At 42.0% G+C, this 12013-nt stretch overlaps 1 protein-coding gene across 5 annotated transcripts in view; it reads left to right on the top strand.

Moving 5' to 3' along the window:
* Nucleotides 1-2326: 2326 nt before the first annotated feature.
* The window catches only part of LOC132404514 (N-acylethanolamine-hydrolyzing acid amidase-like), a 32781-nt gene continuing 23094 nt past the window's right edge, over nucleotides 2327-12013 (top strand). Inside the window, exons 1-3 of one of the 5 annotated variants that reach the window (XM_059988667.1) lie at nucleotides 2327-2783; nucleotides 6019-6183; nucleotides 7542-7668. In XM_059988667.1, coding sequence (XP_059844650.1) covers nucleotides 2605-2783; nucleotides 6019-6183; nucleotides 7542-7668 — 471 coding nt within the window. In that variant the 5' untranslated portion in view covers nucleotides 2327-2604. The remainder of the gene's footprint in view (nucleotides 2784-6018; nucleotides 6184-7541; nucleotides 7669-12013) is intronic. The other 4 variants (XM_059988669.1, XM_059988668.1, XM_059988666.1 and 1 more) reach the window with 4 other exon arrangements.

The following is a 12013-nucleotide window of genomic DNA, read 5'->3' as shown; positions in this document are numbered from 1 at the left end:
CTCTAAAGGAAGTAGAGGAGATGCCATGTTTTCTTCATAATGGCCCTTACATGCTGAGTTCAGGTCAAGTCCTCTGAAATATAATGGCGAGGAATTTAAAGTTGCTGACCTGCGCTACTTGTGATCCCGATGTGGACTGGCTCATGAACCTCTGGTTTTCTCCTCCTGAAATCAAGAATCAGTTCCTTGGTCTTGCTGACATTGGGTAAGCGGTTGATGTTGTGGCACCACTCAGCCAGATTTTCAATCTCCCTCCTATATGTTGACTCATCACCACATTTGATTTGGCCAACATCTGTGGAGTCTCAGCAAACTTGAAGATGGCTTTGGAGCTATACTTTACCACACAGTGATAAGTGTAAAGCAAGTAGAACAGGGGGCTAAGTACACAGCCCTGTGGTGCACCTGTGCCGATGGAGATTGTGGAGGAGATGCTGTTGCCAATCTGAACTGACTGGGGTCTGCAAGTGAGGAAATCAAGGATCCAATTGCACAAGGAGGCATTGAGGCAAACCAAAGTCTTGAAGCTTATTGATAAGTTTTGATGGGATCATAATGCCAAGCCATAGTTGATAAAAAAAAAAGCATCCTGATGTATGCATCTTTGCTGTGCAGATGCTCCAAGATTGAGTGAAGAGCCCATGAGATAATGGCATTTGCTGTGGACCTGTGTGCCGGGAGGCAAGTTGGAGTGGATCCAAGTCGCTACTCAGGCGGGTGTTGATATGTTTCATTACCAACTTCTCAAAACACTTCGTCACCTTTGAAGTGAATTGGAAACTGAAGCATGCTGAGGAGATCCACACAGCCACAGAGAGAACATTCGCTCTCCACTGAGATAGAAGCTGAGGTCAGGAGCAAACTCACATTGCTGCAGTGTGCAGCTGTTGCACCTTTGTTGGTAAAATATGTGCTTTTTAATGAAGAGCCATTTACCTGTAGTAGACAGGAGAGATAGGTAAAACTATTTCTAGAAGTTGCTCCACTCGTTAGAGAATACAGCACCTACACAGTATAGTTAAATGGTTTTGCTCAGTCTGTACAATATTCAATTAGATCCTCTGAACTTCGTGAGCATGATTGTAATTATTAAGCTTTTCAGAATGTCAGCAACTTGTGAAATGCATGGCAACACTGTAGCCTGTCCCTGTGTATCCTTGAATTGTAAACAAGCACGATGCATTTCACTGAATGTTAAGATGTACATGAATCTGAATTTGAACTTGTGGCAATAAAGTCAGAGGCTCTGGGTTGGGAATCATCAGCTGTGGAATGACTTGTGTCTGTGCACTGCCATTCTCCCCATTGACCCATGGTGAACATGAAGAAATTGCCTGCTGCATCTCCCTGAATGTTCACTCTACATTCAGTTATGCTAGACAGAGGAAGGCCATTCAATTCATGTGGTGTTTGTAAGTGCTTCGACCACCTCCTGGCATCACTCACACAAACTTTCTCACTGAACAGCCAGAAACAAGGTGGTAGAGATAAACATGAGGAATTCTGCAGATGGTGGAAATCTTGAGCAACAATCACAAAATACTGGAGGAACTCGGCAGACCAGGCAGTATCCATGGATGGGAAGAAACAATCGATGTTTTAGGCAGAGACCCTTCATCAGAACTTGTGAAGATAGTGCCACTGGAAATCCTCAGGGTACACTGCAGTGATGAGTTAGCCTACCAACCTGCATGTCTCTGTGATGTAGCATCAAATCAGAACACCTGGAACAGACCCACACAGCCACGTAGAGGTACTGAAATCACAACACAGAGAACACCAAAGGTCAGGATCAAACACTAGTCACTGAAGCTGTGCAGCAACAGTGCTAGCAGCTGCACAAGTGGGCCACCTTGGATAGTAAATAATGCTCATTTTTGCACCATTAATCCATGGTAGACAGGGAAGCAAGAAGGCAGAAGTACTTAGTGAGCCCCATCCTCTGTGCATATGTTTACAACCAATTGATATTGGAATGAAATCTTACTGATGTACAGAGAGTAAAACAGAAATTAATACCTTTTCAATGTATGTGTGTAATGTCTTCTCCCAGAGGATCATAAATCTTTGGAATTCTCTCTCCCAGAGATCTGTGCTGCAGGATCTCTGACTATATTTGAACTATAAGGGAGTCAAAGAGACTGGGGAGAGGAGTATTGTGTTTCTGAGGTTGAGACTGTACCAGCTGTGAATTTACAGAATAACAGAACTGGTTTCGTGAGCTCCATGGCTTTCAGTTCCTGTTTCTTATGTAATTTTGGAGTCATCAAATAAACTGAACACATACACTCCCAGCTCTGGTCTAGTTGTAAAACATCTCATTCCCCTACCTTCCAGGGTGTTTGTATACCGTGCAGATCTAAATGGGCCAAGGAAGCCTGTCGAGGGGAATTTACCAGAGAGGGAGCTCGTTAGCAGAGTGCACTCTGGCGATGATCTGCTGGGGTAACACATGAAAAAGTTGCAAAGTTCTTGCTCCGGGGTGATGGTTCAGTTATTTCTGAGTTTATCAGGAGGAGGCTGGACTTCCTGTTGTGGGCACTGAGTAGCTGTTCCCTATTTAAGTTTCCACCGCTCTTCTTCGCTCCAACGACTGCATGCGAGATGCATGTGTCCGTGCAGTTGCTGTTACTACTGTTGGGCTTGTTGGCTGCAGCGAGGGGCAATTCGCCAGCCCCGCGTTTTAACGTGAGCCTGGACGTGACGCCCAGCCAGCGCTGGGAACCGGTGCTCCGGAAATACGACGCTGCCCAGCTGAGGAATTACACGCAACAAATCGTCAGGTGGGTAAGCCTAGCACGACCACTGGCAAAGGCAGGGCCCGTTTTCTTTCCCTCCCCCTTGCCCCTCTTTGCAACGGCTGGTAAAATATGTTGAGAAATGATGAGGTGATGCACTTTGGAGGGAAATTAGGGCAGTGGCAATGAATGACAGCAACTTAAATGTTAAGTAGTAAGGGACGAAGTCCAAGGATCTCTGGAAGGCAGCAGCATCGGTGGTTAGAAAGATAATCCCGATACCTCGTTTCTGGAGCAGAGAGGGTATGTTTAACATTGTTAAAACTCCATTAACCCAGCATTCTGTGGGCTAATGTGCATGTTCTTGTTAAACACCCCAACATAATTTTAACGCTGCACTTTAAGATATTACAGAGCAGAATTTAAATTTTCCTCAAGTTTAAAGGGAGTGTGGGAAATAGTTTCACTGGAGCCTGAGGACTGGGTCCCTGGAGTTTACCAGAAGTATGAGGGTGGATTCCAGCACATTTAACAGGTGCAATCTTAGCATTCATTTCAGGAGGGCTAGAATATAAGACCATAAGACATAGGAGCAAAAGTAGGCCATTCAGCCCATCGAGTCTGCTCCACCATTCAATTAAGGGCTGATCCAATTCTTCCAGTCGTCCCCACTCCCCTGCCTTCTCCTCATACCCTTTGATGCCCTGGCTAATCAAGAACCTATCTATCTCTGCCTTAAATACACCTAGTGACTTGGCCTCCACAGCCACTCATGACAACAAATTCCACAGATTTACCACCCTCTGACTAAAGTAATTTCTCTGCATCTCAGTTCTAAATGGACGTCCTTCAATCCTGAAGTCATCCCCTCTTGTCCTAGAATTCCCTAACACATTTCAATAAGTAAATGGGAAATAACTTTGCCATATCTAATCTGTTCAGGCCTTTATAAAAGCAAGGATGTGATGCTGAGGCTTTTTAAAACAATAGTCAGACCATAGTGAGTATTGTGAGCAGTTTTTACCCTCTTATCTAAGAAGAGATGTGCCTGCATTGGAGACAGTCCAAAGGAGATTCAGCAGAATGATTCTCGGAATGAAACATGGGAGTCTTTGGTGGCTCAGGGCCTGTACTCGCTAGAGTTTAGAAAAATGATGGAGGAGTCTGTGGAATTCATTGCTACAGACAACTGTGGAGGCTGTCATTGAATATATTTGAAGTGGAGTTTGATAGGTCCTTTAGTTAGGGCATCAAAGGCTACAGAGAGAAGGCAGAAGAATGGTGTTGAGAGGGATAATAATTCAACCATGATCGAATGCTGAAGAGGACTGGATGGGCTGAATGGCTTAATTTGCTTCCATGCCTTATGGTCTTACACAGTGGATGGTCAGAAAGTGTTCCCCATAGCAGAGGTGTATAAAACAAGAGGGCTCGAGTTTAAGATGAGGGGTTATAGATTTAGAGAAGATTGGAAAAAGAATTTTTTTCACGCAGAAGGTGCTTGGAATCTGGTACACTCTGCTCAAGGGGACAATGAAGGCAGAGTACATGGCAGTGCTCTTTTAAGCCTCAAGAATTCAGGTGACCTCCTCGATCCCAGATGACTATTGAATTGTCAAGGCTCATATGGCTACAGGTGAGGTGCTGGAAAATTGGACTAGTATAAATGGTTGGCATGAAAACATCTGTTTCTGTGCTGTATGAAGTAATAAGGGAAACAGAACAAAAAGAAGGGACCAGCCTGTACCAGCAAGTACAGGGGCAGAACAGGAACACAGGGTGCTTGTGTGGGGAGCTACCTTTCTGCTGAATGTGCTACAGGTCACAGCCCGATAGTATTGGCCAGTGGAGCATTGTGAGAGTTTATCAGAAGCATGCACCTTTCTTTTGCTGAAACAGGCGACTGCAGAGATGCTGGAATCTAGAGCGTATCAAATTGCTGCAGAAGGTGATGAAGGATCTCATCCACAAATGCTTACTATCCATTTCCTCCACAAACGTTGCCTGACCCTGCCTCCAGTAGATTTTTGCAGTCTAATGATTGCTGAAGCAATGATAATTGTAATTAAAATTATGAAAAAGTGAGAAGGTAAACAGTGAACTCTTATTTGCATTAATTAGTGAATTGATTGTATGGGAGCATAAGTTTAGGATTAGAAATGGAATAATTTATCTACATTGAATTGAATTCTTCTGTAAGATAGTTGATTCAAGGTCAGCCTCAGTTTTACTCGTTTGATTTTATGTTGGAAAGAAGATATAAAGGTACAATATTGCTGTTTCAGTTAACCTGTTCTTATTTAAATTTGGTGTTATTTTGCCTTGAAAAATGCTAATTTGTCTTAATTAGCTCTAATCATCACTTGTGACTGCACTAGAGGAACTCAGTGGGTCAGATAGCATCAACATTGGGAAATGGACAGTTGAAATTTCAAGTGAGTTCCTTCCAAATTCCAGCACCATCACCCCCTTGTGTCTCATGCTGAATTATCAATTTGCCAGCCAGGAGAAATAACCATTCACTATTTGCACTCAGTTATTTTAGTCACATTGAACACACCCAGGGCTTACTAAAGAATCTAGCTATTCTTGTGATTATAGCGACAGTTTTCAAGTCTCTCACTATAATACTTTTGAATTTTTGGATATGATTAGTAAATCTATAAAACTGGATTTCATTGTCTTTGCCATTATATAATGTCTAAAATTGCACAATGTCTCAAGAGTGTCTTCAACCTTTACACAGATTCATTATCATCCACTTGCTTTTATATTCAGTGCCCGTATTTAAATTTCATAATTGCATTTTCACTTTTTATTGGCTGTCACCACTAATCTACTTTTGAAGACCAGTTTATTCATACTTTTTTAAAATCTCTTGCTTCACTCTAGGACACTTATGCTAACATGTACTTTACATTTGTCTTTATTAGACAATTAGCACATAGATATTACTTTAGTCCATATTTTATGTTGTTTTGAGGAGAATTTGGGAGAACATAGACAAATTAAATATGTTAAACACTTAACACCGCAAGTAGAATCATCACCATTAATGCTGTGAATCTTTCCTAATGTTAGACCAGAGCAAAGAGAAAACTTTACTATGAACATGGGCAACATTTCATTGTGATTACTATTGGCAGCCTAGAGAACGCTGAAACATGAGAAAGCTGTTCTGTTTCATTCATGTGATTATTCATTTGTTACACTTATTTCTTAGCTGTTTTAGTAAAAATAATGAAAATATGCTCAAATCAAATGTACTTTTAACTTACAGCTCTGTTGTTCCAAAATGGGTAATTAATGTTATTAACCGGCTAGCACCCATACTGAAGTATTTATTGCCACAGCCCTATCGAGGAGAAATCGAAGGAATCTGTAAATTCCTTGGTGTAAAACTTGGAGAAGGACTTCTTATCAATCTTGCCTATGAAGCTTCTGGGTATGTGCTCCTTGAGGTATTAGCTGCTTAATTTTATTTTATGAGGATGGTCATATAGTTAAATACTGCAATCCAAGCAGATCACCATTTGTACCAATATTCATTGAGACACAAGTTATTTCAGGTCACTGTTTGTTTTTGTTGACATCATATAAAAAGGTAAACTATAACATGTAAGGTAAAAATAATGGCCTGTGAGAATATACACAACAATGTAATATTTAAGAACGGTGTATTATGAGTTCTAGGCTGACATAATCTCCAAATGGTATTATGTTAACACCAGCATTAACCTATTTCATATACAGTAAATGGATTAATAGCAGTGATACTGAATCAAATAATAAGCAACTATTACTTACTTTCCTCATCCTTTTATTGGCAAGCTTACAGAAATGTAGTTCTGAGCTCCCAAAGCAAAATGGGATCTGAGACAGTGAGTAAAATAGACACTCTATTGGACTCCTGGTGTGCAATATTCTCTCCAACCCCAGCATTAGTTGCATATTCTACCCAGACATTTCAGCGTCCTCACCTCCTTTAAGATCTTTTTATTAAACCGGCCTCTTTGGACTGGCTTCTGACTAGTCATCCTAATATCTCCTTCAGTTCATGCCTCCCAGTGGAGGGGTTAAGGTATAACCTTGGTGACTGAGGCGAATCTTGCTGGCTCTGACCAGAGTTCCAAAATGAACCACCAGACTACGGCCATTCACAGTGAAGTAAATCCTGAAACTACCCTGGGCTTACTGAGCAACAGATATTGCCACATCAGTCACTAAGCTCCGTCAATTGCTTCCACCTGGAGTCCAGTGGTGAACCCTAATTTTAGTTGGATTCCCTGGAGATACATCCTTCTCCAAGCTTATACCTGGCTTTGTGTCTCTGGCTTGGAGTCTCATCTACTGAGTAACAGTATACTGCCCTCACCTCCTAGCCTGTCTTGAGCTTGGCCTGCAAAGTAAGGAAGTTCTGTTTGCAATGACTTGTGGATTTCTTTTGTGTTTTTAGTGCACTGTTTTGCTGTTATTAATTAATAGTTTGGTAGATTTTGAATGTCTCTGACTATCAGAAACAAAAGCAACTTAAATTCTTCAATAGCTCTGACAGGTTACGAGGTAATTCTCATCCTTGTCTTCTGTCAAAGCATGTCAAAGTTCAGAGTTCTGGGGGAGCAGCTTCAATTGCATGTCAGCCGTGACCTGATGTGATGAACTGATGTCTTGTAATCACTCTCCAGGATTCCACCAATATACAGGGGGGGATCCAGACAATAAGTGAAGCTGCAAACCCAATTTTTGGACAATACCAGCAGATGTGTCTTTGAACTGATGTGTAACTCATGTCATTGATCACAGATATTGCACCAGTATTGTCGCACAAGACTCAAGAGGAAAGATTTACCATGGTAGAAATATGGACTACACATTTACTGATATTTTAAGGTCTGTCACAGTTGACGTGCAATTTGTAAGCAATGGTCAGGTAGGTGTATACATTAATTACAACAATAAATAGAAAAGAAATGTAACCTTTTAAATTGCTGGAATATCCAGATTTGACATAGTGGGATAAAATCTGTTTCCAATTTTCTAATATTTTGAATATTTCTGTGCTTATCTGTAGAAAAGCTAGTTCTGTTTCCAGTGATAAGACATTGAAAAAATAAGAATTTATTTTGTGATGTTAAACCAAGTAATAAAATATAAACAAGAGAAAATCTGCAGATGCTAGAAATCCAAACACAAAATGCTGGAGGAACTCAGCAGGCCAGGCAGCATCTAGGAAAAGAGTAGGGTTGACGTTTCGGCCCGAAATGTCGACTGTACTCTTTTGTAGTCCCACCCTCAGTGCACTTGCCCTATCTATACCCCTCATTATTTTGTATACCTCCATCAAATTTCCTCTGTCTTCTACACTCCAAAGGAATAAAGTCCTAACCTAGTCAATCGTTCCTTATAACTCGGGTCCTCCAGACCCAGCAAGATCTTTGTAAGTTTTCCCTGTACTCTTTCAAATTTATTTACATCGTTCCTGTAGGTAAGTGACCAAAACTACACACAATACTCTAAGTTAGGCCTCACCAGTGTCTTATACAACTTCAACACAACATCCCATCTCCTGTACTCAGTACTTTGATTTATGAAGGCCAATGTGTCAAAAACTTTCTTTATGAACGTATTTACTGTGCCATCATTTTCAATGAATTTTTGACCTGTATTTCTAGATCTCCTTGTGTTACCACATTCCTCAGTGCCCTACTATTCACTGTGTAAGATCTACCCTAACCGGTCCTACCGAAGAGCAAAACCTCGCACTTGTCTGCATTAAATTCCATCTACCATTTTTCCAGCTGGTTCAGATCTCACTGCAAGCTCTGGTAATCTTCCTCGGTGTCCACTACACCCCCAATACTGGTGTCATCTGCAAATTTCTGATCCTATTAGCCACATTATCATCCAGGTTGTTGATAACAACAACAGACCCAGCACCAATCCCTGCGGCACTCCACTAGTCACAGGCCTCCAGTCCGAGGCAACCATCTACGACCACTCTCTGGCTTCTGCCGAAAGCCAATTTACGACCTCATCCTGAATGCCAAGTGACTGAACCTTCCTGATCAACCTCCCATACAGAACCTTGTCAAATGCCTTGTTAAAGTCCATGTAAGCAACATCCACTGCCTTGCCTTCATCTACTTTCCAGGTAACTTCCTCGAAAAGCTCTAAAAGATTGTTTAGACAGGATCTACCATGCAAAGCCATGCAGACTATCCTTAGTCAGTCCGTCTATCCAAATACTCATATATCCAGTCCCTTAGGATACCTTCCAATAATTTTCCCATACTGATATAGGGCTTATTGGTCTATAACTTCCTGGTTAATTTTTAGAGCCTTTCTTAAACAGCGGAGTAACATTAACTATCCTTGAATCTTCCGGCACCGCGCCTGTCACTAAGGATGATTTAAATATCTCTGCTAGGGTCCCTGCAATTCCTGCACTTGCCTCCCACAGGGTCCGAGTGAATATCTTGTCAGGCCCTGGAGATCTCCTCCTCTGTAATCAGTATCGCACCCATCCTGAAGACTCTGTATCCATACCTCAAGCAAATACAGATGCAAAAAATCCACTTAAGATCTCCCCATCCCTTTTGCCTCCACATATAAGTTACCATTCTGACCATTTTTGTCCCTTGCAATCCTGGTCTTGACATATCTGTAGAATACTTCCTTGCAAATCTCAATTTAATCTCAGGTTTATTTGTTTAGTATGGTTTACACCATCATATATAGAATTAAGATAATCTTTTTGTTGTTAAAATGCTTTTTAACAAATCTTTGATTTGCTCTTAAAGTACAGATGTTGGCTAATAACGTATTTCACTGTATGATAAGGGTTTTTTTTCCTTTTTTCTTTCTTTACCAAACAGCTTTGGTCGTGCTAGTGGGAGTAGATTTTTTTTGTATAATAAAATTACCGCATTTCAATATTACGATTTAATTTAACTTACATGAATACAGGCTAATGCGATTCCAAATGTGATCCAAATATAATGTGTTTGATAATATTTAATCATTTTTGTTTACTTATGTTATTGTACTCTGTATTCTTCTATGTAGAAAATTAATTAATTAGAAAATAAAAATATTGAAAGAGAAAATGTTTATATGCATGAATTTGTTTAGCTGGAAATTGTTGCATTTACAGCTTCATAGTTGCAGAGATGGAAATAGATATATACCAACATATTACAAAACTTAACGTTAATATGATATTGTAGAGGCTCCTTAATTTCATCAGGCAGAATTTACCCAGACTCTTAAGAGTTAAGTTTGCTGTGTATGTTACATGTTATGTTGTACATTATTATGTTTTTTGGGGGTGGGTTTTTCTTATCACATTGGTGACCCCGATGCTCCTCCGGATGATTCCGGAGTGATTTTACTCATTTTACAATCACGATCGCAAATGCTGTTGCTCTCAAGGTTCCTGAATTCTGGCAGGAACATGCTGTCATCGGGTTCGCTCAGGCAAAGACCCAGTTTACAGTGCAGGGAGTCTCTCAAGACGACACAAAACATTACGACGACGTTGCAGCGTTAGGTAACTCTCCGATGACCAGAGTGATGAGTGTCCTGCAGCATTCACCAGACGTCAGCAGGTACGAGACTCTTAAGCAACTCCTTCTGGAGACCTTTAAACTTCCTGAGTCTGAGTGCGCCTGTCGGCTCCTCTCACTGCCCGGCTTAGGTGATTCCAAGCTGTTGAAGTTTATGGACCACATGTTGTCCCTCCTTGGACATCGGCTGTGTTTCATCTTCAGAGAGCTTTTCCTGCAACAACTAACAGGCGAGGTCCAACGGGCTCTGGGTGGCTCTCCCCTCAAAAACCTCTGGGCTCTCGTGAGAGAGACTAACGAGGTGTTTTCTGACACCAAGAGGGCCTGTGCGACTATGGAGCCAGACGTATTCACGGTCTTGCTACCACCTGAACATGAGACATTCGCAATGGCTCAACAATAGTCTCCTATCCTGTTTCTAAAACATGTGGTTTCGGACAAGAGCTAAGGAATGCCACGCACCCTGCAAGTTCAGGGAGTTGGGAAACAGAACAGCCAGTGCCCATTAACTGCTATGGGTGTCGGCAGATAGACTCTGTTTCTGAGCTCCATTTCCTCAGCGACACAGACGCTCAGGTAAGCATCCTGCTCACGTCGAAATTGGACATATGAACTGGGGAATATGGACCGTCTCTCGAGGCTATTTGCAGCCTGTTGGTAAGTGTGAGATGGCATTGTGCTTTAGAGGGTAGAAGTCACAAGATCACAAGACAAAGGATCAGAAGTAGGCCATTCAGCCCATCGAGTCTGCTCCACCACTTCACCATGAAATAAATTATTCTCCCATCTAGTTCCAATTTCTGGCTTTTTCCCCCATATCCCTTCATACCCTGACTAATTAGATACCTGTCAATCTCCTCCTTAAAAATCCTCAGTGATTGGGCCACAGTTGTTTGTGGCAATGAATTCCATAAATCTATGACCCTCTGGCTAAAAAAATTTCTCCTCATCTCTGTTTTAAATGGATACCCTCTAATTCTAAGACTGTGACCTCTTGTCCTGGACTCATCCACCAAGGGCAACAGCCTTTCCAAGTCTACTCTGTCCAACCCTTTCAACATTTGAAATGTTTCTATGAGATCCCCTCTCATTCTTCTATACTCTAATGTAGTGGTCGCCAACCCATCGATCGCAATCGACTGGTTGATCTTTGAGACTTTCCCAGTAGATCCTGAAAAAAAAACGAAAAAAAACACAAATACTGTTGAGGGATTGTTTCCGGGTTGTGGGGTTTTAGTTCCGTTCTTTCTGCCCAGTGCGCATGCGTGTAGCTCTCCCACACTACACAGTGTAATTCAGTGGTCCCCATCCACCGGGCTGCGAGGAAACAATATGAGTCAGCTGCACTTTTCCATACTCCCTGTCATGCCCACTGTTGAACTTGAACCCATGCGAAGTCATCAGTCGCCTAAACGCAGTGATACCCTCGCGCCAGTACTCGGCCGGCCGGTGGGCAGTGTCTTTGCTACGGGCCCAGAGCACGGACAGATGGGCACCACCTCTAAACCTGTTTAGCACACCGAATGTTCGTGGGGAACCCGGTGCTAAAATATTCGCAGACGACCTAATTCAGTCTCAAGGTTTCGTAAGTAGCAGAGCAGCTACCGCGCTGCGATCTACTGAAACAAACTTTTGTCGGCCGATAGATCCTACGGGGTGGGGGGGTGGCGGGTCTGTCACACAGCTCAGTCACTCGGTCGCTCTGTCCGG

The sequence above is a fragment of the Hypanus sabinus genome, chromosome 14, assembly GCF_030144855.1.
Source record: "Hypanus sabinus isolate sHypSab1 chromosome 14, sHypSab1.hap1, whole genome shotgun sequence".
Lineage (NCBI taxonomy): Eukaryota > Metazoa > Chordata > Chondrichthyes > Myliobatiformes > Dasyatidae > Hypanus > Hypanus sabinus.
Note: the sequence above shows the minus strand (reverse complement) of the source record. Positions and strands in the feature narration are given on the sequence as shown.